The sequence below is a fragment of the Talpa europaea genome (genome assembly GCF_964194135.1).
Source record: "Talpa europaea genome assembly, chromosome: 12".
Taxonomy (NCBI): Eukaryota; Metazoa; Chordata; class Mammalia; order Eulipotyphla; family Talpidae; genus Talpa; species Talpa europaea.
Window position 1 is genome coordinate 94,498,418 of NC_140079.1, and position 27,429 is coordinate 94,525,846.

General features: G+C 44.9%; 1 protein-coding gene across 2 annotated transcripts in view; it reads left to right on the top strand.

The window, feature by feature from the left end:
• Window positions 1–9,607: 9,607 nt before the first annotated feature.
• Window positions 9,608–27,429, top strand: part of PARN (poly(A)-specific ribonuclease) — a gene marked incomplete at both ends in the record, with an annotated part of 137,131 nt that continues 119,309 nt past the window's right edge. The window contains 11 exons of one of the 2 annotated variants that reach the window (XM_084250657.1): window positions 9,608–9,626; window positions 10,026–10,103; window positions 11,682–11,761; window positions 12,372–12,439; window positions 12,528–12,609; window positions 14,141–14,201; window positions 19,786–19,951; window positions 20,610–20,675; window positions 21,681–21,719; window positions 22,791–22,833; window positions 23,848–23,928. In XM_084250657.1, the coding sequence (XP_084106783.1) occupies window positions 9,608–9,626; window positions 10,026–10,103; window positions 11,682–11,761; window positions 12,372–12,439; window positions 12,528–12,609; window positions 14,141–14,201; window positions 19,786–19,951; window positions 20,610–20,675; window positions 21,681–21,719; window positions 22,791–22,833; window positions 23,848–23,928 (783 nt within the window). The remainder of the gene's footprint in view (window positions 9,627–10,025; window positions 10,104–11,681; window positions 11,762–12,371; window positions 12,440–12,527; window positions 12,610–14,140; window positions 14,202–19,785; window positions 19,952–20,609; window positions 20,676–21,680; window positions 21,720–22,790; window positions 22,834–23,847; window positions 23,929–27,429) is intronic. The other variant, XM_084250658.1, reaches the window with a different exon arrangement.

The window sequence follows — 27,429 nt, forward strand, 5'->3', positions numbered from 1 at the left end:
ACCCAAACTAGGGTAACAAACTGGAACCAGACAATGCTGCATCTGGAAACATGCATCTGCCTTGGGCTGCTTCTCAGATCACAGAGTGTGCTGTTCCATGAGATAAACCGGCAAAAACCTTCACAATACAGGTAAGGATGGCTGGGAGCACCCTGACTTCTGGCAAGCCAAGTCCACTTCTGGGGACACCACTATAGACACTGGCAGAGAGCTTCCCTGGTGGAGCAAGGGATTGACACAACCTATGACGCTGTCCGCAGCCACTGCAGCACAAGTTCAATCCCCTGCCAGGGAGCAACCCATATGGCACGGCAGACCTCTCCTGTCTCCTTGCCGCTCCCCTCAGCAGTGTATTTCAGTCAATCTGCCTGTTCTGTTCCCCACTCTGTCTCTGGTGAATCCTCTCACCTCTACACTTCCGGCCTGTACCCCAGTTCTTGTGTGCATAAATACATCTTAAAAAAAAAACAAAACACCAGCCTTTATGAAATGTCCAGAGTGACCACCCATTTCTAGTGACTAAAATACAAAGAAATGAGCCCCAAAGTAAGCAGGGCAAGCACCAGAAGCAGCAATATGAGGACATTATGTGCAGTTTCTGCAGGTGGCAAAGGTTAGGTTTTCGGATTTCCTTCTGCCCACTGTCTCTCTAAGAAACAGACTTCCCTGAGTCTAGATTACTTTGTGCCTGTCATAAATGCAAAGAAGTTATTGTCCAGTAGAGTTTTATTTGATTTTGGAAAGTAAATTGTACCCAGAGGAGATATCTGACTACAGTGTTTAGCATTTTTGTTAACAAAACCCCCAAACTGGTTCTTTCAGTAATACAAGGGAAGCGTTCCAGGCTCTCACCTTTAAAAAGCTTGTATTTTTCCACCCCAAATACACAGATTTTCTTTCTTTTTGGGGTCAGAAATCACCAGGGCAAAGGTATCTCACTCATGGGATGTGGATGACTGCCTGAACTTTGAAGCCCAGTGGTTTACTGCCAGTCTGTGGCATTGGACAAAATGAAAGCAAATTGCAAAGGCATCTTGGCTCTCTGTCCTTTTTCGTTCCTGTTATGTAGCACATATTCAAGGACCTATACTGTATTAAACACTGTAGAGGCTCAGCAACACAGAAAGTGATCAAAAGCTACTGGTGATCACCAGAAACCCACACTGTAATTCTCAGTTTTTAATCTGTCATGACTCACATCTTGTAAACCAACATCATTCTCAGGGTTGGCACACTACCATTTGGAGAGTCTCTTTCCTCCCCAACCACTGTGAGTTTCCTGAGGTCGAGAACCAAGCCATAGAATTCTACCATCATGTCTAAGAACAGCTGGCAGAAAGCTGGGCTCCAGATATTTGCAGGTGAAATCAAACCCACAAATATTTGACTCCCATTCACAGTATTTCTTAAAACCCCCAACACTATCATTTGGGAAATTTCTTGCACCCAAAGAAAAGGACGCCTGGGAGAGAGGCCCAGGGGTACACATTTTAAATATGCTGTTAGGATATCACAAGCACGGGGATGTTAGGGAACCAGAGAGCTAGTACATTAAAATAAACACATGCCTAAGCATGTTTCAGACAAGGTATGGACATGGTGTGAACAAAATTAAGTTTAAACAACACTTCCAATTTCATTTCCTATTCTCTCCAGTCTCTCCTCTGTCCACTGCCTGAATCACCCTCCTGAAGCAAAATTCTGATCAAGCCTCTTCCTTTGCTCAAAACCTTCCTGCCCATGAGAAAAATAAAGTCTGTAGTTGCAAGCCTGTCATTTAAGAATCTTTATGGCCTACCAGCAATCAATGTAACACCAGGCAGGCCAATACAACTTTTAAACTGAAAAGTACAAACTCTGGAATCAGAATGATTAAGTTCAATTCAGTTCCACCAATTACTAGCTGTGTGTGACCTCAGGCAAGTCATTTAACCACTCTGTGCCTCAGTTTCTTTATCTGTGTAATGGGGATGTCAATAATAATTGCCTGATAGGGTTGACAGGATAAAATGAGCAGCACAACACTCAGACTAGTGTCTGACAGTGCAATGTGTCAGCTACTACAACTATTGTGATTATCTCTACTACTCTCCTGTTCACACACTACCTTCCAGTCCCACTTTGTAACTCCTGCTCCTTGTGCATTTTCCCATATCACACTGTTCCCTGCACTTGTAACACAGCTCCACACCATTCGAAAAAAAGGATCCAACTGACAAGACCCAAATCCACTGCCACTGCCACCTGAAAGTCTTCCATCACTAACACCACCCCTCCCGACTCCCCACAAACCAGATTAATCCTTTCTACCTTTGTGCACTAGCAAAACTTTCACATGAGCATGCTTTTTCATCTGGACTATCATGTCCCTGCCAGGCTGGTACAGAAACAATAAGCTCCTAGGGGTGCACTAGACCTGGGTTTCAAATCAGGTTCCATGTATATCCTCCTTGAGCCTCACTTTTTCCATTTATAAGTTCAGGATAATAATATCTACTTTGCAGGAAATTTAAATGGCAAATTCTACTACAGGCACTTAAAAAGAGTCCGCTGTGTGGTCGATTGGTGTGATGAACGGAATTATTGATAACGATATTTACTGAGTTTCCGCTTTATAGGTGGGGCCAGTGCCAAAACTTGGAGCTCAGAAGAAAAAGACAGAGCAGCCCTGGAGGAATACGGTATTTTCAAGTGGAGCCAGGCAGGGAAACACAGCTCCAATAGGCTCAAGTAGGCTGTTTACAGAACAGACGAACAACCCAACCCGCACGTGCACTTTGCGCCGGCTCTGGGGTGTGCCCCGGGAACCGAGCAAAGCGCCTTTCTATTGGCTTTTCTGAGAGTGACATAGAGACAACCCCCAAAGGAGCGACCAATGGGCTTCGGCGGGGAGGACCCAACGGAGACAGCTGCTGGGCGCTCACCCGCACCTCTCCACCAAAGTTGGGGAGCCGCCGCCTTCAGCACTGACAGGACCACCTCCGGCCTCGTCAAAGACGTGCAACTAAATACAGCCTGACTCTCATTTGCTATTTTTAAACTCCCTTTTGCACAGATTCCGATTTCTGAGCCGTGCGCTCGGGATCCCAAGAGCCAGGTCGATCCTAACCCCAGTGATCACAGGAGCCAGTGACCCCCCAGAAACCCAGGGGCTTCACGCTCCCCTTTCTGCACGTCCACTGCCCTATTTTCAAACGTGAGCAATCGTTCCTCCTGGAGCAGACCAGCGCCTTGCGAATCAGCCCTGACGCTCAGCTCAGCCCGGTGTTATCAGACGCTCGATCAATTCTACCCACGCGCAGCGGGAGGCAGCGCCCCGGGTCCCCCCAGGATGCGCAACAGCGATGCTCGCTCCCTCTCGCCCCGCCAGGACCCTCGCGCGCGGCTCTGCCCCTCACCCCCGCGGGGACGCAGGTGAGGTCCAGGACCGGCGGCGCCCAGGTGGGGCACCCGCAAAATGATGGGGAGCGCGGCCAGGACAGCGGCTGCCCAGGACCCGGGCCTGGACCTGGGTACCCCGCACACCTCCCCCGAGGCCGTCAGCCACACCCCCACACCCCACACCCCACCCCGAAATCGAGCCCGGCTCGCCCCTCCCCAAACCAGCCTCGCTTACCACTGCGCTCGCCCGGGGCCTCCCCAGCCTGGACCGCAGCCTGGACCCTCGCGGAAGCGGAGGAAGAGGTGGCCGATCCCTCCCGGAAGTAACCGAGGACGAGCGCAGAGGAGGGGCCCTGAGTCCGCGACCATAGAGGAGACGCCGTGCTGGCCTCCCAAGCCCCTCCACCCCGCGACCTCCCCGCTGCCTAGAGCGGCCACTCCCCGGCCGCGGACTTCGGCGCATGCGCCCCAGGGCCGGCCCCACCCCTATCTCCTCCTGGACAGACCTGCGGGCAGGACGTGGGCTTTTGGGGCGTCGTGACTGGTCCCTCGGGCGTGTCGTTTTATAGCTAGAGGAAACGGAGTTGCACGGAAGCGGATTTGCACAGAATCGAAACTAATGTTTCAAGATCGCAATGTACTCCCCGCGTTTCTTTCGCTTTCACATGTACTTAAACAGCGCCATGGCTAAAGCAAGTTCCATTTGCAATATTGAGTCGAAATTAAAGCGACTTGATCTCACTGCATTTTGACCCATTGAGAATTCATGAGGATTGGCCCTTTTAAATTCTTGGTTTAGAGGCTGTTGAGTCGATCATTTCAGATGACAACCACCCCCCCCGCCCCCCCCATCATTAAATTGGTAAAAGTAAAAGGACTGGTAATGGCCTGTGCTGGTGTAGAGCGTGTGGACTGCTGTTCTGGAGGGTCATCTGCTAAAAGGTACCAGCATTTTTGTGGATGGTGAAAGAGGCCTAACATACAGTTTACCATTTTAACCATTTTGATGTGTACAGTCCAGAAACATTAGGTACATTTGTTACCCTCGCTCGAGGTTCTTTGGTCCTTGTCGAGACAGAAATCAAGAGCAGACCAGCAGCAGCAAGCAAAAGGTTTATTCCAAAGGACAACTGCATAGGGTAAGGCTGCCTCAGAGAACAGCACTGTGGTTGCATGGATAGTTCACTTATGGGGGGCGGGCTACTAAAAATGAGGAGTGTTTCTTTTCTTCAGAAAGGGGGGGTTCTCTTGTGGCGCAAGCAGTTAAGACACAACCTATGAAACTGTCCGCAGCCTCTGCAGCACGAGTTTGATCCCCTAGCTGGCCAGTGAGATACCCACATGGCGCAGCAGACCTCTCCTTTCTCGCAGGCTGCTCCCCTCAGCAGTGTGCTTTGGTCAATCTGCCTGTTCTGTTTCCCACTCTGTCTCTGGTGAGTCACCCCCCACACCTCTGGCCTGTATCCCAGCTCTTGTATGCATAAATAAATAAAATCTTTAAAAAAAAAAAAAAGAAAGGGAAGGGTTTCTCTGGGAGTGGAAGTGCCTCCCTTTTTCCTGCACTTTGGAGATGTCCTATTCTTTTATCAGAAAAGATTGTGTTGGGAGGGGGGGTTGGGATTGGGTGTCTTTAGGGTGGGCGTAGTGACCACCTTGTTCCCTGGGGCTGGGATGTGGTTAGCAGTTAGCTTTCTCACTCCAGGTGGATGTGTAAGCAGGATGCACCTGCAGCTTGCAGCCAGCAGCTGGCAGCAAGCAGACAACAGTCTTTCTACCCTACCTCACATTCACATTGTCCTGCAACCTTTACCGCTACCCATCTCCAGGACTTTTTTCATCTTTCCAAACTGAAATCCCACACCCATTCAACAAAACTCCCCATGGTCGATTTCCAGAGTATCTGCCAACCAGCACTCTACTTTCTGTTTCAGTAATTTTGACTACTCTAGCACCACCTATAAGAGAAATCAAGCAGTATTTGTCTTTTGCGACTGGCTTAATTCACTTAGCATAATATCCTTGAGATCTATGTGTCACAATGTCCCTCCTTTTTAGGTCTGAATAATATTCCATTGCATATGTCCTGTATATCCCATTTTATTTGTTCGTCTGTTGATAGACACTCGAGTTATGTCAACCTTTTGGCTACTGTGAATAATGCTGCTTTGAATATGAGTATATGATTACAGGTTTCCCTGGGTATCCACTGGGGATTGGTTCTATCACACCCCCACCTACTCTGAAGTCCCCATACCAAAAGCAATTGGATCCTTAAGTTCCTTTTATAAAATGGTGTGATATTTGCATATAACCTATGCACATCCTCCCATATACTTTAAATCATATCTAGATTACTATTAAATAGTTGTTAGACTATATTGTTTAGGAATTAATGATAAGAAAAAATGTTTGTTTATGTTCAGTACAGACACAACCATTGTAGGTTAACCCGCAGCATATGAATTTGCAAGTTGAGGTTGGTTGAATTGGTGTATGTGGAACCATAGACCTGGAAGGCTGACTGTAAACTGTTCCTAGTCTCTCCTTTCACTTCTTGTGTGTGTGTGTGTGTGTGTGTGTGTGTGTGTAAAGTGGAATCACTTGATCATATAATTCTATGTCCTTTGATACACAGATGTTTTAAATTTTGAGGTAGCCCTTTCATCTATTTTTTTTGTTGTTGCTTGTGCTTTTGGTGTTATATCCAAAAGATCATCAAAAAGCCCAATGTTATGAAGCTTTGGCTTATGTTTTAAGAATCTTATAAGTTTAGCTCTTTTTAAAAAAGATTTATTTATTTATGCATACAAGATCTGGGGACAGGCCAGAGATGCGGGGGCGGAGGGGTGAGAGGATTTACACCAGAGACAGAGTGGGGAGCAGAACAGGCAGACTGAGTGAAATACACTGCTGAGGGGAGCAGTGGGCAAGACAGGAGAGGTCTGCTGTGCCATGTGGGTTGCTCCCTGGCCAGCCGGGGATAGAACTCGTATTGTAGAGGCTGTGGATTGCTTCATAGTGCAGTGCTTAACCCCTTGCACCACCAGGGATGCCCTAGTTTTAGCTCTTCCAGCAGGTGTTTGACCCATTTTTTTAAAAAGAATTTATTTTTATTTATGCACAAGAACTGGAGTGTAGGCTAGAGGTGTGGGTGGCAAGAGGATTCACCAGAGGCAGAGTGGTGAGCAGAACAGGCAGATCTACTGAAATACCCTGCTGAGGGGAGCAGTAGGCGAGACAGGAGGGGAGGAGAGGTCTGCTGCGCCAATTTGGTCAGCTTCTTGGTGGGGGATCAAACTCATGCCACAGTGGCTGGCGATCACTTGAATGCACTGAGACTTTAACCCGTGTGCCACCAGGGAGGTCCCTGTTTGATCTTTTTTGAGTTAATTTTTAGTTTTTAAAATTTTTTTTAAAGATTTATTTATTTATACAAGAACTGGGGAACAGGTCAGAGGTGCGGGAGGGTGAGAGAATTCACCAGAGACAGAGCGGGGAGCAGAACAGGCAGACAGATCAAAGACACTGCTGAGGGGAGCAGCGGGTGAGTCAGGAGAGGTCTGCCGTGCCATGTGGGTTTCTCCCTGGCCGGCCAGGAATCGAACCCACACTGGAGAGGCTGCAGACAGCTTCACAGCACAGTGCTCAACTCACTGTGCCACCGGGGAGGCCCTTGAGTTAATTTTTAGATGGTATAAGGTAAGGGTCCAACTCCATTCTTTTGCATGTGGATATTAAGTTTTCCTAGCACCATTTGTTGAGAAGACTTTTTTTTTTTAATGAAAAATGCATTATCTTTTTTTTCAGGTTTATTTATTTATACATACAAGAGCTGGGGTACAGGCCAGAGATGTGGGTGGGGGAGAGGGTGAGAGGATTCACCAGAGACAGAGTGGGGAACAGAACAGGTAGACTGAGTGAAATATACTGCTGAGGGGAGCACAGGGTAAGACAGGAGAGGTCTGCTGTGCCATGTGGGTTGCTCCCTGGCTGGCTGGGGATTGAACTTGTGCTACAGAGGTTGCAGATTGCTTCATAGTGTGGTGCTTAACCCCTTCCATCACCAGGGAGGCTGGAGACAACTATCTTAAACCTATTGAATGATCATGGTATCATCATTGCAAATCATTTTAGCATATACAAAAGCTGTTTTTTTGACCCTCTATTGTATTTGTCTCTTTGTCTTTCTTTGTGCCAGTACCACACTGTTTTGATTATTGTAGTTCTGCAATAAGTTTTGATAATTGTTTAATTTAAATTACTTAACATTGTGGCCACATGTGGATAGTACTTACTAAATTAGACTTTTAAGTTGAAAGAACAAGGCAGAGAGACATTTCAAGCTTGAGGTTTGACTACTTGTGATTAAAACAAACCCCAAAATTCAACTGAGCAAATTCTTAAGATTTTATTCGTTTTATTTAATCATTCATGAATTGGGTAGCATTCCATATAGCAAACAGAAAGTTGCTCTAGGGAGCTGTACATAGTTACAAGTATTTATTGGCAGACAAGCGTGGGACAAGGAAAGAACAAATTGTTGGTAGCAAGGATGGCAGGGGCCAGGTAGGCAGCTTACTTCACTGAAGCTGATCAGGTGATTCCAAATTCGTTGGTTCAAGATTACATTTCTGAGATAGGCTGAAACTATAGTTAAGTTAGCTTTGGTGATATGGGGCTTAGCACAAATGACTCCATTTTGGACCTGTTATCTCTCTTTTTTAAAGGAATACATGTTATATTGGTTTCCTCTCTCCATTCTCTCTTTATTCTGGAATCTACATTCACTCTCTGTTGCCCACCCTTGGGATAGTGGGCATACTTACCTCTATGTAAATTTCTACTCATGAGACAAAGAGAGTGGACTCATGGGACCTGGTGGGAAAAACATGGCCAAACTGATTTGTTCTTTAGTGCAATTAATTCCTTTTGGGGGGGGGGATGTGGTAATCTTCTTTTCAAAAAACGCAAGTGCTTTGTGCTCAAATTGCAGTTCTCTTAAGCCCAAAAGGTGTGAATGCAGAGAAATGGAATATCAAGCCAGAACTCTAATTACACATTTACTTGTATAATTCGCATGCATAATCACCACTGATTGCCACACAGTTCCATTCACTGGGTGGAATTTGAGGTTTAGGAAGGGCACATTATGTTCCAGAACAGTGAACGGTGGAGCCAGCCTTTGAAAGTTGGTCTTCTAACCAACCAACCATACTCAATTTTGGCAAAAGACCAAGTGAATTCATTGATTGAACCCATGGTTAGAGGACTACTCAGTGTCAACACAGTTGCAGGATGGGGGCAAACCTCAAACCAAATTGAAACTCCTTTAAGCAAGACCACCACAATATTCCCAGGGGCCAGTGCAGTAGATCAATATCTCAGCTCTGCTTTCCCCATCAAGTCTCCAAGTAACCCTTCCTCCCATTGTTACTGCAGCCACTGTTCTTCCTTCCCTAGTCATTATTTTTTTTAAAGATTTATTTATTTATGCATACAAGAGCTGGGGTACAGGCCAGAGGTGTGGGGGTGAGACGATTCACCAGAGACAGAGTGGGTAACAAAACAGGCAGATTGACCAAAGTACACTGCTGAGGGGAGCAGCAGGTGAGACAGGAGAGGTCTGCTGCACCATGTAGGTTGCTCTCTGCCCGGCAGGGGATCGAACTCGTGCTGCAGAGCCTGTGGCTAACCCCTTGCGCCACCAGGGAGCTCCCCCTACTCACTATTTTTGCATGTGCCAAGTTAGATTCCTGCCTTCCTTTTCTTTCTCCCTCCCTGTTAAGCTCCAAAGGGGGCAGCAAGCTTGCCTGGTGTTTTCATCACTGTCTCCCCATCTCATTCAAAGTGCCTGGCCCATAATAGGAAGCCAGGAAATACTCGTTCACTGATTGGGTATCAGATCAGGCCTGCTTCTTGCAAGCCATGCCCCAAGTCCTCGCTGCTTTACAGCTTGCGAGCCAGGCCACGCCCCCGAGGCCGGGGGACCTACCCCTCTCCTAGCTCCGCCCCTCACTGGCTCCGCCCTGACCCCGCCCCGCCCTGGCCCCGCCCCGCCCTGGCCCCGCCCCCGCGGCTGACGCAGGCGCACGAGCCGCGCGCTGGCGGCGCTGTTTCCGGCACTCGCCGCCGCGGTCCCCGCCGCTGTCCCCCAGCCGCGGCCGGACTCTGCGCGTGGAACGGCGGAGGCGGCCCGCGCGGGGCCGGGGGTGCGGCCGCTCGCAGCATGGAGATAATCAGAAGCAGTGCGTGCACCCCCCAGGCAACCCCAGACTCCCCTCACCCGGCCTGTTAGGCCCCATCCACGGCCCCTGTGCTCAGCTGGGCCTGGGGCTGAGGCAGCTCCTTGGGGGGTCGCCTCCCCGAAGCCCCCCGGGAGACCTGCCCCCTTCTGGCCCGTGCACCCCTAGGGAGCCCGTCCTCCGCCTGCTCGAACACCCTCTCGGGCCTTGTCACCGCCGATCCGTGCACCTTCAGGGCTTGTCCCCCCACCCGGCCGGCCGGACACCCCGGGACTTGAGTCCCTGCCCTCTGGGCGGCCCCCCAGGACTTGTGCTCAGCCCCATCTTTCCCCGCTCAGCTGAGGCCCCTGTGGGCAGGAAGCCAGGCTACGGGTTCTAAGCCTCTTCTCGGTTTCTCCGCAGATTTTAAGAGTAATCTTCACAAAGTGTACCAGGCCATAGAGGAGGCGGACTTCTTCGCCATCGATGGGGAGTTTTCAGGTACCCCTCGTGCAATGCATGGCCACGGCTCTTCTGACCCCCTAATCCCCCCAGTGTCTGCTGGCCACTCCTCCCTCTGTCGCCTTGGGCGGGCGACCTGCCCAGATGCCTCACTTCCTTTTAAACCTTGCAGAGGTCGGGGAGAAATGCTGTGGGTGTGTGATGGGTTCAGTTCTGAGGTTGAAGACAGAGATTATGGTTTTGGTGCTGCTCTAGTTTGACATGTTTGCAGTAGGAAAGCTTGAGGGTCAGTCTTTTGTGTGTGTGGTGAAATGATACATGACGTGAAATGGACCCGTTTCACGATTTTCTTTTTTTTTTAAATTATTTATTTATTTAAAGCTTTATTTATTTACACAAGAACCGGGGTACAGGCCAGATGCGCGGGAGGGTGAGAGGATTCACCAGAGACAGAGAGGGAAACAGAACAGGCAGATTGACTGAAATACACTGCTGAGGGGCGCTGCCCTCGAGACAGGAGAGGTCTGCCATGCCATGTGGGTATCTCACGGCTGGCAGGGATTGAGCTGGCCCTGCAGAGGCTGTGGACAGCTTCCCAGTGCGGTGTTCAACTGCCTGCGCCACCAGGGAGGCCCCTTGCTTCACTGTTTTCAAGTGAGTTTATAGTTTGGTTCAGTGGCATTAAGCACATTGACAGCATCATACAGCCACCTCCGCCATCCACTTGCAGAACTTTTTCATCTTCCCAAACTGAATCTCCCTGCAGGAGCTCCCCTTCCCTCCCTTCTCCAGCTTCTCACAGCCTAATTCTGTTTATGCATTTGATTACTCTGAGCCTAAATGGTCCTTTGGTGACTGACTTTAGGGTCATGTTTTTGCAGGTAAATGAGAATGTGCCATTATGCATTTTTGGAAGTGTTCATTTTCTACTTTGGCGGGGATGTGTATGTGCGTTTAATACTTTAGCAGCACTTAAAATCGCAAGTTTTTTCCCTATTTTTTTCTTTGGCATAAAGAGTAATTTTAAATTGTATGAACTGTATGAGCAGTTGGCTTCCTTTGAGATAGGTATCCAACTTTTGCTTCCTGATTTTACACTTGTAAAAAACTCTTTAGCTCCTTCTAAAGGAATCCCTGCTTGGGGTAAAGTCGATCCTTGACTTTAACCGTGTGGTTTCTAGTTGGAGTCACTTCCCTCAGAAGCTAAGTTTTCAACAGAAATAATTTCAAATTGACTTTGAAAATACTTTGGTTGTTTAGATGTTACTCCAAACTGTTGACCCATACAGTGTTCTCACAACTGTGTACTTTGGGATTCTTTTGAAAGAATTCCATTATTCAATGTCCAAGATTGTTTTCTCATGTCATTACAATGTTTGGAAATCTATTGTAGACACTGGAACTGCCCATTCTCAAGTTGAATTACTCATTTCTCTGTATTCATTCTTGTAGGGTTTAACTTGATGGCCAGTGAGATTAATGCTAATTTCAAAGAAGTAAGGAGCACTGCCAATTAACCTTAATTCATAGGAGTATGAAATTGTAGAGCCAGTGAATATTTGGTTGACATTTTTCCATTAGCATTTATTAATAAATCAAAAACTTCTTAAAATCTAGGTATCAGTGATGGCCCTTCAGTTACCACATTAACAAATGGTTTTGACACTCCAGAAGAAAGATATCAGAAGCTTAAAAAGGTGAGTGTTTGCTGCAAAACGTTTTTGGGAAGATTTAGTAATTTTACTTTAATTTGATTGTTGAGAAGGTGTAGTTATTTTAACATTTGGAAATAGGCCTAATAGGATGCTCTGGAGGGTGGCTAAATACTTAATTGGGAAAATATTAAGAGACGCATATAAATTAATAATGCTTCTGATACACAATATACAATCTGTTATTTTTGGAAGTAATCTGCCCAAGTCACAGTGAGCAATCAAAAAGGGCCACCTTGGGGCTTCTCTGGTGGTCTAGGGGTTAAGTCTCAGTGTTATTACTGCTTTGGCCTGAGTTCGATCCCAGGCCAGGGAACTGAACTACATGGCACAGCAGACCTCTCCTGTCTCGCCCACTGCTCCCCTTAACAGTGTATTTCAGTAAATCTGCCTGTTCTGCTCCCCACTCTGTCTCTGGTGAATCCCCTCACCACCACCCCCCCAAACCCCCCACGCACCTCTGGCCTATACCCCAGTTCTACACAAAGTAAAAAAAAAAGAAAAAGAAAAAACAAAAAAATCCACTTAACTGAGAACACTGTTGCTCGAATTTAATATACACTGTTTTGACAGATGTTTTATTTCCTTTTTCCAGCATTCCATGGACTTTTTGCTGTTTCAGTTTGGCCTTTGCACTTTTAAATATGACTACACAGATTCAAAGTAGGTTTCTTAACAAATGGATGGTATTTTGTTGTGGTTGTTATGGCATAACATCACCCTCTAAGTCTCCTTGATCTTATTTACTCAGGTATATAACAAAGTCATTTAACTTCTACGTTTTCCCGAAACCCTTCAATAGATCCTCACCAGATGTCAAATTCGTTTGTCAGGTTAGTAGCATAATTGAGTTTTCTTTCTTTTGTGATTTGCTGATGAGACAGTGTGGAAATGTGCAACCCAGAGGGTGCTGAGTGGAAAATAGAGAGCTTCACAAGGGGAATAGATGAATCTTTGACTCTGGGTTTAAGAAAATGATGGAAATTAGGATTTTTGGGAGGTCTAGTGACAGGAGGGACACAGGGGCTTTCCAGGATCCTTTTGTTTCTCTGTCCATGGTGAAATGTTGAGGTGCTCAGAATTATACTCTGGCCTGGTGGACGGGAAAGGGTCTTGGGGTCCAAGTCAGAAAAGTATAAAAAGGGAAGACGAGCAGCATGGGAGGGGAAGGTTGGTTGTTTTAAACCCTTGACAACCTGGAGTGATAGAAAATAATGCACCCAGGTTTGTGTGTGTGTCTGTGTTAAGGTTGCCTTTTGATATTCTACTGCTTTTTAAAGGGAATTTGTGTTGGAGAATAAAGATACATACAGTTTTTACCTTTTAGCTGAGGATTAAACCTTCTAGACAGTTAAATTTTTCAAGATTAACATTTGAAAAATGAGTAAACAGATTGGAAGAAAAGAAAAATGAGGGTATGATCACTCTGGTATGATTAGAACACAGGATTGTGCCAAAGAAAGTCTCAGCTATTTGTCTCTGAGCCTCCAATCAACTAAGAAAAGGGGAGAACACACGGAGGAACCCCACAAGCCTAGCTTCTCTCAGTCTAGACACTTCAGCACATTTATGAATACTGGCTTGAGTCTGGTGAGACTGTACCCTGTCCCCCAGGCTAGGCTGGAGGTATCATGTCCGAGGACCGTTCAGGAGAGGTGGTTCTGTGAGGGCCCAGGCTAAGAGGACTTCTGTGTGTTTCCCTCAGATGTTCTGATGTAAAACAGGAAGAAAATCAGAGCAGCTACAGTAGTGAGTCCCTCTCTTCAGTCAGGTTGGGTAAAAACTTTATGACTTTGCCATTCTCGTTTACTTGTTTTGAAGTTTACCGCAACATTTCAAATCCCCCTAGGTATTAGATGTGTTTAATGAGTAATTCTTGTTACCAGAACTTTTCTCTGTGTTGATCCTGAATATAAAGAACATCCAGCTAAGATCTTGGGTTCTTAGACTCTGATTTGAGGTGGATTTTGCTGTCTCTTAACTTGCCCGTGAGAGCCACCTTAAACTTGAACCTGGGGTGGTTTATATAATACATTTTTTATTTTTAGTCTAATCAGTAAAGAGATCAGGAATTTCTCTGTCTGTTGGGAGAATAGCTGCTCACCCAGTGGACTTTTCTTAAATATTGTGAGACAAAGGAGATTGGTATTTTAAGTTTTAAAGAAAGGCCCCCAGAGGGTTTCCGTGAATTAATGGTCTATTTGGCAGCTTGGGGGTAGAATCCTTTCCCCCTCACAGGTCGCTGGTGCTCCCTTGTCTGTTCGCCTTTGATTATTCGCCTGAGTTACTTGTCCGCTTCACTGCACATACCTGCCACTGCCACGACCATCACCGAAATGTTTGTTCTGTTTACTCTTGTTTCAGAGCTCCAGCATCGACTTTCTAGCAAGCCAAGGATTTGATTTTAATAAAGTTTTTCACAATGGTAAGATTATCTGTGACTTGACTTTGAAGTTTGTAAATCTGGATTTGGTTGAGAATTCTTTTTGTGCCTGCCACCTGAGACAGAATCTCAGAGTTCCAGCATCCTTTAGCGTTTTAAAAAATTCTCTTAAAGCTTAGCCAGCTGTGAACTGGAGAGTAGAAGCTACTTCTTTGAGTTCTAATGAGGCCTCTTAAGCTCCTGAATTTACTGGACTTTATTCCACCACTGGGGTGACTTAGTTGCCTCAAGGGCCACCTGAGGGATATGCTTCCCTGTTTTCTCTCAGTGAAGCAAGTGGCAGTGAACTTTAAAAGTTAGGGTATTCTAGTGACACGGTCATGAAAAGCTCCCTTTCCGGCTGCTGCTTGTTTTATCATTGCACAGTGGCTCAGTTTCTCATGGGTGAAAAAGTCTACATAGACAGAGCCACACTCATTGGGCAGACTAATTGCTGGTGTGGGTCTGGTGAACTCCCTGAGGAAGGAGACTGTGCTCTCCCCTTTCATAGCCCCTGTGTGTGGGGCTGTATCAAGGAGGTGAGTGTTGACTGTTTGATGAATGAATACTAGACATTAGTGCAGTAGTGCATGCCAGACTGGATTTCCTTCCTTTACTTCCTGAAAAGTGTTTGGGAAAGCCTTCAATTTTTCCAATGATATTCAGCCTATGGCCTTATAAGGTCGATAACTGCTTTTTAGAGTAATTATTCTCATACATTGTATTTTCCTTGGTGAATATAAAATTATTGAGTGAGGTAAGGTAGAAATTTTTTTTTCTCAATGAAAGAACTAGAACATAGGCTTCAAATAAATGGTCTTTCCCTTGGTATGGTCTTTTGGTGAGGCCAGAACCCCTGCCGCAGGCCATATTGTTTTCTTGCTTTAGTGGTGCTACCTCTTAATTTCTTTTTTTTTTTTTTAAAGATTTATTTATTTATTTATACAAGAACCGGGGTACAGGCCAGATGCATGGGAGGGTGAGAGGATTCACCAGAGTCAGTGGGGAACAGAACAGGCAGAGTGACAAAATACACTGCTGAGGGGAGCAGTGGGAGAGACAGGAGAGGTCTGCTGCGCCATGTGGGACCCTCGCTGGCCAGCTGGGATTGAATCGGCACTGCAGAGGCTGCAGACAGCTGCACAGCTCTGAGCTCAACTGCCTGCGCCACCAGGGGAGGCCCTGCCTCTTAATTTCTATGGATAATTGTGATTTTGGGAAATACTAGAAAAGAATGTTTGAAGCCAAAACTGCTTAAGATAGTCGGTGAACCATATGGGTGACACAATTTGGGTATTAGAAAAGAATGTTTTTTTCTTTGGCACATACTTGACTCTAAACCATTATAAATGTGCACTCTAAATTTATTTAGGGAACTCCTTTGGAATAAGTGCAAAGTTTTTGAAGGAACTGGTTCAGGCAAACTCAGATGCTTAGTTTCCTGATGGTTTTTTTTTTTTTTTTCTTAAAAAACTAAAAGAGAAACTGCCCAATTGGAGTGCACCTCATTCTTATTGTCTTGGGATATTTTAGTCACCACCGGATGGGCACTCTGAGGTCATCTGTTAGGACCAGGACTCTTATCCCAAGGCTGTTGTTGATACTTTTGAAACCTGATCCAGGACTACTTTTCCTGACCAAATCTTCCCACTCAGGCTCCGTCAGTGCCAGGCCCTTTCTTCTGGTGGTCTTCTCAGAAGTGCCTTAGACTTTCTTATCTGAAGTGGCCAGGTGACTCCCCTTGTTATGTCCCCCCTGCAACCCTCTGACATGCAGGTGCTTTTACCTCTCTATCGCCCCCAGGCAGGGGTAGGCATCCTTGTTTTCCTGTGCCACTTTCAACCCACTTGAATTTCGTCTTCTACAGAAACCAGAGCTCCCACGGCTGTGTCCCTCTCTCTCTGCTGACCTCATAGACCTGCATTCCCTGACAGCCTTAGCTTTGGCTTCTTTCTCTCTGATCCTTTCTGTCTCCTTATTATAGATGATGTCTGCCGGCATGACCAGCGGATGTGCTGTCTCATCTGTTTCTTGACCAGGCAGTAACCAGGCTCTGCTTCTGCCTCCCTGAGTGTTTCCACCATTGGTAGCATTGTGCTTCTTGTCACCCCTGCACGTCAGCGTTTCTGAGACCACGACTTCTTGTACTTCTCATTTACTTACCCTAGTACCTCACCGCAGCAGTCTGTTGACCTTGATTGCTTTTTTACTCTGTTACTTTCCCCTTCTCTGTCTTGACACCTCTCCTAACCCACATGGTCCATCACTGTTCTTCCTTCCTTCCCTTGCTTTCTCTCCCTCCATTGCATTTGACCTGGCAGATCCCAACCCTGGATGTTCTGACCACACCCCGGTCTCTGTGTCTGAGCACCTGAATATTGCTGGAAAACATGGCACAGCTGAGCTAATTTGTCATTCTAAGTTCATGGCCATAAGCTTCAAATAAGCACACAGTCATGCTCAAAAATCCTACTTTATGACTCAGAAATTCCCTTTCCAATTCTCTTACATGTCTTTTTTTAACCACTTCTTTCTCCAAACCTCCCACCCCAGCCGATGACCTTATCTTTCCAGCAGAAACAGAAGCCCACAGAGAGGAGCTGCTTCGTGTTCTCACCCCCAGATCCACAAATCTACCCCATCTGGGCCCAGTCTTTTTGCTTCTTTCCTTTATAGTAAAGAGGAGTCACTGTCTCCATGTCAAGCGCTGGCTCTCCACTGTGCCTTCTGTCCTGCATTATTTCCTCTTCTTTACTGGATCATTCCCACCAGTCTTTACTAACATGGGTTAAGTACAGAGCTTCTTAACCTAGTCCATGGGCTGCCTTTTTTGCTCATTTACTTACCCTAGTACCTCACCATAGCAGTCTGTTGACCTTGATTGCTTTTTCAATCTGTTACCTTCCCCTTCTCTGTCTTGACACCTCTCCTAACCCACATGGTCCATCACTGTTCTTCATTCCTTCCCTTGATTTCTCTCCCTCCATTGCACTTGGCCTGTTTCTTCCTCTTCCCCTCCAGGTTATGCTTCTCCCGCTCCACCTGGACTCCCTTCTGTTGACAGGGACTGGGCGGCTTGCTTTGTTCTTACACCCAGTGGCCCCCTCTTTGTCCTCATCCCACCTTTTGATAGAATTTGATGCAGTTGATTATCCCCTGGTGCCTTCTGGACTCTTCATACTCCTGCTTTCCATCCCACCTACTCTTGACTCCTCTGTCTCCTGACATGTTCTTCCTGCCTCACCAGCTTCTAAGAATTCCTTTTCCTGGTTGGTCTTAGATGATTTCACCTTGCTTATTTTTATTTTAAAATTTGTGCTTGGATATCACTTCAAGCTTCCATAATTGTTGCTGCACAAAGGACTTCTGGATCCCCTCCCTCTGCTTCACCAAGTGCTGGCCTTGTACTGGGCTCACCTTGTCACTCTTTCTTTACATACGTGTGTGTGTGTGTGTGTGTGTGTGTGTGTGTGTGTGTGATTTTTCTCCTCAACCATTTTAGAATCATAGACTTGATGTCCCTTTGTCCCTGACTACTTCAGTATATGTCCTAAAAACAAGAGCATTCTCTTACACTCTACCACAGCTCAGTCATCCAGTTGAAGAATTGATGCTGCTACAGTGCAGTCACCTCATTTACAAACCTGATGTTAGTTTTGCTCCTTAGAGTAAAAGAAAATCCCCCTGGTCTGGTTCATTGCAGGACCACACCTTGCCTTTAGTTGTCATATCATGTTGCTTATAAAAATTCAGAAGTTTCTTAGCTTGTCTTTGATTTCCTTTTCTTTCTTCTAGTTCGTTATTTTTTTCTTTCCTTTTTAAAAAATTGAGGTAACATTCATTTGGAACATTGTGTACTTTTCAGCTGTACAGTGTCTCACCTCCACAACTGAGTATATCACCCCACACCCACCACTGATGTCCAATCTGTCTTTGGACAGATTGTCTTTACAATCTGTTAATTGTCATAAGATAACAATCTTATTAATGTCTTGACTTTTTTGCATAGCAGAGGCCAGTCACTTTGTAAATTGCCTTTCCTGATATCCTCAAATAAGCCCAAATGCCCTCACTCATTTGGACAGGAATATGACAAATGAGTGTGTGAGCTTCTCCAGATACCGTCAGGAGACCATGATGTCCCCATGTCCCGTTACTGCTGATGGTAACTCTTACAATACACATACAAATTACCATCTTAACCATTTTTGAGTGTACATTTCAGAGGCATTAATTTCATTTAACTATTGATGACTTTTTTAGCCAATTAGTTTTCACAGCCACTGATGATTCCTGCTTAAAATGATCATTGTCATTGGTGAATGGTGATTTTCTAATTTCATTCTTCTTCAAGTTTGTTCATGTCTGTGGCTTTTAAGGTCAGGTGTGTCCTGATGAGACCTGCATTTATATGTTAATACCTTTCTCTTGAGTGATAGGCTTTTGATTTTCATCACTTGTGCCCTGGCCTATTCTTTGACTAGTTTTCTGGGGAAACTAATAAGTGGCCAATCACCATTTTCCCAGTTGCTTAAACCCAATAGCTAGGTGTCATTTTTGGCTTTTCTTTTGCTTTACCTCTGAGCAAACCTCCAGTATATCAGCACATTCTCTCTCCTATCTCTGAAAACATTCGCGCCATCTTTAGAGCGTAAGCAAGTGTAACAAACTATGACCTGTTGCCTTTTCCATAAATCTAGTTTTATTGGGATACAGTAAGTGTTACAACCAGGCTGTTCACTTACTTGTCATGAGGACTGTTTTCGCATTACAGGAGCAGAGTTGAGTGGTTGCTGCTGAGATCACCACATGCCCCATAAGCTTAAAACATTTACTCTGTCACTTTTGAGAAAAGGTTTGCTGACCTTGCATCTGGACAATTATGACTTGCTTGGACAATTGCAGTGGACAGTTGCTGCTAACTGACCTCCCTACTTCAACTCTCATAAGGTCAAAATGGTCTTTTAAAGGCAGATAATGTAATGATCTTGTTTAAAACCTTCTAAGGGTATCCCAGTGCTCTTAGAAGAAAATAAACTCTTATTGTAGTCGGTGAAGGACCTGTGTAATCTCGATCCAGCCTCTCAAACCCGAGGTTTGCCATTCTCCTCACTGTTTCTGGCCACATCAACTTCTTGGCTGTTTTTGAAACAGTCTAAGCCATTTCCATCCTCCGGGCATTTATACTTGTTCCTCTGCCTGAAACACCGTCCCCCTAGCTCTTTGCATGTCTGATCCATTCTTACCCTTTGAGTCTTCCTCACAGTGACCTCTGATCACCCTCTCTGACATCGTTCCCTCTGTTATGGAGCAGAATGTATCTCTTGTTCACTGTTAGGTCCCCATGTCTGATCTGGTGCCTGTCACAGAGTGTATGCCCAGTAAATATTTGTTGAAAGAATGAATGAGTGAGTGAAGGCACAGGCAAACAGATTTCAAAATCATTTGCATTTTCTCTTCTTTTTTAGAGATTACATTCTGATATGGCAAGTCTTCTCTGAGTATTTTAGATGTGTTTTAGAGTTTAACATTTTCATATATTAAACAGTTACTTCTGCTGATGCATTCTCTTTGAAATTACCTCTAGGGATTCCCTATTTAAACCAGGAGGAGGAAAGACAGCTAAGAGAGCAATACGATGAGAAGCGCTCACAGTCCAGCGGGGCAGGGGCCCTGTCCTACGTCTCTCCCAACACCTCCAAGTGCCCCGTGACGATTCCTGAAGACCAGAAGAAGTTCATTGACCAAGTGGTGTAAGTTCCTTCTCGAAGACCAAAATGTACATCAAGCGATGTACGTGGGGCAAGACTTGTGGGTCTCACGCTGCGTAGCAACAGCTTGCTCAGGCGCAGGCAGCGGTGCATGGCAGGGCTGGGTTGAGGCTCATTTGGGCTCGTGTGAGATCACTGATTGTAAGCCCAGGTCTGTGTATGGTGCTGAGACTTGCCACGTATCACTAGGAAAGGGACCATGAGCAAGTGGGTGACCTCTGTGACCACTAGCTGTTTTCCCTGAAGTCAGGAGAGTAAAACAGGCCCATCCACATATTTGCAACATGTCCATGTGCTTCCTCTCATGGCATTTCTGACAAGCAGAGGTGCTGCTGGAGTAGTGGCTGACTTTGCTTAGTTTAGTTCTCCATATAGCTGCTTTATTAGAAAATGAAAATTTATATCACTGGTATTGATGAATCCTTGAGAAGTGGTCACTGATTCATCAACAACAGCCAGAAAAAGTATATGCCCAAATAAAGTCTTCTTCTTTAAGGTATACTGAACTAAAAAGTTATAACATGATTAGGTAAAATTACTTTGTCCTGTTCATATTTAGATTGCGTTTGAGGAGGATGATTGTGTTGGTTGATGACTTTCATATTGCTTATTATGTTTGTATTCCATTCTGATTTCTCAGAGAGAAAATAGAAGATTTATTACAAAGTGAAGAAAATCAGAACTTGGACTTAGAGCCGTGTACTGGGTTAGTTACCCTGAACATTTACCCATATCTTTTTTTGGACAGGTAGATGTTTTTTGGTACGTGCTGTATTTGGTCTTTTAAAAACACCTTCACAAACAGTCCTTTTATTACAAGTATGTTCCAAAGTTCGAGCGCTAACTTTAGCGTTACTGCGGTGGGATGGTGGTACATTTAGACATTGAATGCGGCCTTTGTCCTACCCTGGAGGGGAGAAAACCATCATGCAGCTCTGACTTGAAATTATGCTCAAGAGCAACCCGATTATTTTAGTCTCAAGGAGTGATTAGTACATGCAGGTTTCCGAGGCGAAGAATTTGCACACAGGCATTTCTGCCTTTTAATTTCTCTCTGCAATAGCAACTTCAGTGTTCCAAGGAGTCAGCACCTTAAACATCTTCCCTTTTACTGGCTTACAAAAGTATTTTAATGCATCTGTCTACTGTAAACTCCCTTTAGAAAGCTACTGCAAGTAATGATTCAGTTAGACAGGAACATCTACCTCTCTAGAAAAATAATATTATTATTATTATTTTAAAGATTTATTTATTTATGCACACAAGAACTGGGGTACAGGCCAGAGGTACGGGATGGGGGGTGAGAGGATTCACCAGAGACAGAGTGGGGAGCAGAACAGGCAGATCTACTGAAATACACTGCTGAGGGGAGCAGCGGGCCAGACAGGGGAGGTCTGCTGTGCCATGTGGGTAGCTCCCTGGCTGGGGATTGAACTTGTGCTGCAGAGGCTGTGGACAGCTTCATAGTACTGTGCTGAACTGAACCCTTTGCACCACCAGGGAGGCCCCTCTAGAAACACATTGAAAGACATTTTGAGGAAGAGAAGTGGTGACTTCTCCCACCTCAGGTGTCCCGCCTGTTTTTGTTTGTGTATCACCTGTCACTGCTAATGAAGTGGCTTTTAAACATTGTCTTCCCAGTCAGGGCTCGAGCAGTTAGGATTTGCTTTTAATGAGCCAAAATCAGTGCCTTTTCTTTTTTTTTAAATAGGTTCCAAAGAAAACTAATTTATCAGACTTTGAGTTGGAAGTAAGTGTTTATTTTACTATGTAACTGCTCTGTGAGGGGCCCAGGATTTGAAAGCTAACTATGCTCTCTTTCACATTCTGAAATTCTGCAGTTCGTGGTGATTTGGCCATCCCAGGAACTTGGGCAGTGCTCCATTCTCTTGTCATTTCCATCTGCGTCCTAGAGTTGAATACCTACTTAATTTATTTTTTTGTCTTTGCTTCTTAGTGGATACATTAAAGCCCTATCCGTTAAGTTTTGGATGTATAATGTTTTTGTTTCTTGAATATAGGTAATAAAGATTTAGTTTTAAGACCTAGGAAATACTCAGGTGAATCCTTTTTCTGAAGGGATTCTTAACTTGGGGTTAATCCATGGGTAGTTTAAGGAAGTATATGAATTCCATGAAATAATAAGCAAAATTTCGTGCTTGTGTTTTTCTGGGGCTGTTTCCATTGATTTCATTGTGTTTTTAAGTGGGTCTTTAACCCTGAAATTGAACATCAGTAGTAGACAGAGGGATTGACTTGGTTGGCATTCTTGTTCTCTCAGAGTCGCCAATGACATGTATACTGAAATCACTTTGAATGAAACTGGAAGTGAGCTGTGGTTGTTTGACCAAGCTCCTTCCTGTCGTGTTACCCTCATGGGTTCTAGATCTTGCATGTCCTTGGCCGATGCAAACTAACTTGCCAAATACAGCAGAGTCACTCATCTGAAATTCCCTCTGTAAATACCCCACACAATCTAAAAGACCTTCAAAGTTTCAGTTAGGAAATAGGTATTACTATGCAAGGTTTGACTGTGTGGTGGTGAGTTGACTGTCTTACATGATGGAAGACATTTTAGAAAGTACCTAAGCCCTAAGAAATTAATTTGAAATCAGATACTTTCCTATGTGTTTAACAACAGAGGTAAGGAGATATTTAGCACAGAATTGATTTGCTGAAAAGTTGTCATTGTAATAAGACTTGCTTCAGATTTAATAAAACTTACTGATTTAATTAAGTTATAGTTATATAATTGCTTTTAAAATACTTAGGTTTTTAGCTGTCATTGTCTCATCTACTGATATCAATTTTCTTTCTTTAGGTATCCCAAAGGCATTCATGTTGAGACTTTAGAAACTGAAAAGGTAACCCTAAGAATTATCCAGAGCTAATTTAAGTCAAACACATAGAATGACTCCCTGATATGTGAAAGTAGAAATTTACACTTGAGTTGTGCACTTGGGAGCGGATGGCTTGGGCCAAGCCACTTCCCCTTGTTGACCTCATTTTTCCCCATTTATACGTTGGGGGTGAGGAGCAGGATGATGTGGCCTAGAACTGTCTTAGGACTTTTTAAAGGTGATCCAGAGAGTAAATAGAAGTTAATGTGCTTTGTAAACTTGAAAGTATGCAAATGTTAGTTATGTTTTGTTTTTTTTTAATGGCAGAATACTATAATGATTTGCCTGAAACAAAATGGCTTCCCTTATGAAAGCAAGGAAAATTAAGTTTTAGATCTGGGGTGTAAACACAAACACAGCTGTTGTCATGTATTCCCACAGTGAGCGGGTAGAACCGTGATGGATGGACTGATGGTGGGTTCCCATTGCAAATTTTAGAATTTAGTTGTTCTTAATCAGATCTCAAATCAAATAAGAGATGAAATAAATTAAAAAACAATCTTGTTGAAAGATAAGTCTCAAACTTTGAGGTAATAGATTTTGTGGGAGTTAATGTAAAATTTAATATGTGAGAAAGAAGGCACTAGTTACCTGACAAGTTACCAGAAAATCCAGGATGTTTTTCTTATGTTAATGACATAGGTTGGCAAAATCTTATTTTAAAACTATTTAAAAACTCATATTCAATATAACTTCATAGTGTTCATGTTAGAAAGCATTTTATTCTCATAGCCTGCTGATTCTTTTAAGTGACATCTTTTGGGTTGAATTAATAAGCCCAGGAAAGTGTCATGGAAATTCAGAAAGAAAATTTTGGTTTACAAAACATCAACTCAATTTTTGGTGGCATTTTAAAATAATTTCAGTGTGTTTAGCCCCTAAAGCCTATGCAGTGATAATTTCTAATGGTGGCAGAATCTGAACTTTTGGGGGTCAAGTTGCTTCCAGAAAATTGCATATCTGCTTTATGTCTTTTAGAAAGAGCGGTACATAGTTATCAGCAAAGTGGATGAAGAAGAGCGCAAGCGAAGAGAACAGCAGAAACAAGCTAAAGAACAGGTGATTATGTTCGTTTCCTTTGGGGGAGAAATGGCAACATAGATACTTCTTTCTATATATTTCTACATCATAGTTGAATTCAATTTAATGAGTAGATTTCTATCTTAAAAGAATTGAATCTGTAGAAAAACCTGGACTAGAATGAGGGGAAGTTAAGTATTTATTTTTTAAAGATTCATTTATTTATGCTTACAAGAGCTGGAGTACAGGCCAGAGGTGTGGAGGGTGAGAGGATTCACCAGAACAGAGTGGGGAGCAGAACAGGCAGATCGATGGAAATACACAGCTGAAGGGAGCAGCAGGGAGACAGGAGAGGTCTGCTGCGCCATGTGGGTAGCTCCCTGGCTGGCCGGGGAATCGTGCTGCAGAGGCTGTGGACAGCTTCATAGGTTGTGTCTTAGCCCCTCGTACCACCAGGGAGGCCCTAAGCTTAAGTATTTAGACAGAGCCAACAAAGTCACCAATCTCCACTGACTCAGTCTTGAAGTGTCATTCAAATTGTGTGTCCCTGAGCTTCACCCCCCCTTAACTAATAATTGCCCTAACTTCAGGTACAGTTACTAGTTTTTCTAAAACAGTGTTTAGAATATTTAATTTAACAGGTTAGGGTGACATGGGCAGGTTTGCGATGTTGAAACATCAGCCTGGCTGCTGTGTGGAGAATGAATTTGAGTAAGACTGGAGGCAGGGATACACGTTAAGCTGTGAAGTAACCTATCTGCAGATGTCTGTGACCTGGAATACAATGGTTAGTAGCTATTTTGGTGGAATCTGGAGATTGCTGTGGAAGGCAGAATTGGGAATTTGTGATTGGATTTGGATGACAAAAGGAGGGAGAAGGAAGATACTCAAGTTAGAAATTTAGGCAACTGGGTAGACTGATGTCAGTTCACTTAGATGGGGTGGACTGGACCGATACTGGTGGGAGACCACAGGCTGAGGGGCACAGGGGTGGGTTTAGGTGTGGGTGTGGGCGAATGTCACAATCAAATGCATGTAAGGCAGGACCACAGCTGATTGATTCACCTAGAAGAGGTACAATAAAAACCACTTTTAGCTTTAGACAATTCATTGCTCATAGTGAAAGGGTACCAGTCAGACATGTGGCTGCTGGTGGTTCTTGTCCTACACACCTAAAAAGACAGTGTGAAACCTGAACATGGTAGAACATGAGTTGTGAGAAGCCAGTTCTGGACTGTAGCTCAGAGCGCTGATGTTCGGTCACTCTGCAGCTCTTTCCTGCAGGGGATGGGCACTTAGCCCCATGCCCCGTGAGAACCTGGGAGGCGGTAAGAAGCCACTCTTGATGGCCTCCCAGGAGAGAGGTGGGGTGGGTGGAAGATGGCCTCATAGCAGATTCTTGTAAGCTTCTGTTTCCAGTCCTTTCCTTCTGGAGTGCTCTACCAAGAGCAGCTGCAGCTCACACCTTGGTCTTTGTGAGTTAGGATTTGGTGGATTTGGATACATGCATGGTCACCCGGGCACTATGATGGAGCTCTTCCCGTGTGGTGGAAAAAGATGTTACATTCTGTGTTTTGATAGGAGGAGATTTTAGAGGCCTTTGGGGCATGGAAGGCTGTTATCTTGCGGGCAGCTTCCTCAGGCTACACGGCAGGCGAGAGGTGAAGGTAGACTTGTCGCTGGCGGGGAATGGAGTGGGTTAGAGCGCCTGCAGGTGTGTGGGGGGAGAGAAGAGGGCAGGGAGGATCCGGCCACCAGCACTGACCCGGCAGGCAGGAGTAGAAGCATGTGCCTGGAGATGACTGTGACACAGCAGCCAAGGGAAGAGAGGGAAAAAGGGGTGTTGACAGTGTCTGAGACTCTCGAGAAACCAGGATGAGGACTGAGGTGTAGCTGCTGGGTTCAGCATTAGGAGTAGTTTTTCATGTTCAAAATATTCTTTAAAATTTTTTCAGTTTTAATTGTGGTAAAATATACAGAACATTTACCATCTCAGGTCTTTTTAGTGCGCAGATCCTTCATGTCCCTCACATTCACGTTGGGCCATGGCTTTCTCCACCATCCGCTCTGGCTGAAACTGTCCCCATCACACAGCTTTCCATTCCCCCCTTCCCAGCCCCTGGTGACCGCCATTCTACTTTCTGTCTTGTGACGTTGACTACCCTAGATGCTTCATGTGGTGAAGCCTGCAGCATCTCAGGGACAAGGTGACTCCTCCTCAGGGGATGATTCCTTTCCCCAAATCTCAGACGCAGCTGAGCACCCAGGCAAGTGTTCTGCATCGGATGTGTAATCTGCAGAATGACCTGCAGCGTGGCATCGTTTATCTGTCCCAGAAGGGGAAGTCTTTCCTCAGAAAGAGACATCTTCTCAAACAAGAAACATCTACCACCCCTAGCACAGAACCCTCTCACACATTTCCATGAATGGCCAAAATATTTTTAAGACTTATCAGGGGTATCAGATAAAATTTCCCCCATCTGGATTCTTCTACTTAGGGAAGCATTAGGCTGATTTCACTGGCACACTGTCTCCACGTTCATCCATATTGCAACACGTGACAACAATCTCCTTCTCTTGAAGACTCAATACTTTTCCATTGCATGGATAGACCACGTTTTCTTTATCGTCCATCTATGGATGGACACTTCTACCTTTCAGCCATTGTGAATAATGCAGCTGTGAATATGGGTGTACAGGTCTCTCTGAATCCTTGTTTTTAGTTTTTTTGGGTGCACACCCAGGAGTGGAATTGCCGAATGCTATGGTAGCTCTGTGTTTAATATATTGCGAAACCACCCTCTTGTTTTCTGTAGCCACCGTAGACTCCGGGAGGGCACCTGGGGTCTCATTTCCCCACGTCCTCGTCAGCGCTTGTTAGCCTTGGGAGTATGTGAAGAGGGGGCAGTTTCAGTAAGGTGGGGGGATGTCTGAGAGCAGAGGGCTGCAAGTAGCTGGGAATTAGGTTGGTGCTAGTGAGAGGAGGGAAGTCTTTCAAATCACTGAACTGTGAAGAGACACAGAAGGGACAGTGGTTGGATGGAGCTTAGAGTTAAGGAAGGAGTTTCAAGAGAGGAGAGAAATTGAGCCTATTTAAACAACGTTAGCAAGAAAATGGGAGAGAAGGAATTTTGTGGGCCTGCGTCTCAGAGTGCTGTGTCACATATTATAAAAATGCATTTTGACAAGGAAGAAAATCAAGAATGATGGCGTGCTTGATTCGATCAATTATATGGCTTTCTTCGGAACTTGGTGCAGTATTGAGGTTAGCCAGCAGGTGGCAGGCTTTTAAGGTTGGCATTTTTAAGTCCTCTTAGTAGACTTGGAAATTTCAACACCTGATGGGAAGCGGTGGGGACATCCTAGGCACTGTTATTTTAATCACTGACGAATAATTTGCCACTTGCTTATCTTACTTTCTAAAACAGAGGAGAGGTTTGTTCAGTGATCCTTTCAGATGCAGTTGTTTGGGATGATCGATTTATCATCTGTGTAACTCAATGTAAAATTTCAGTGCTTTTATTTTGGGCTAGGTTTTAT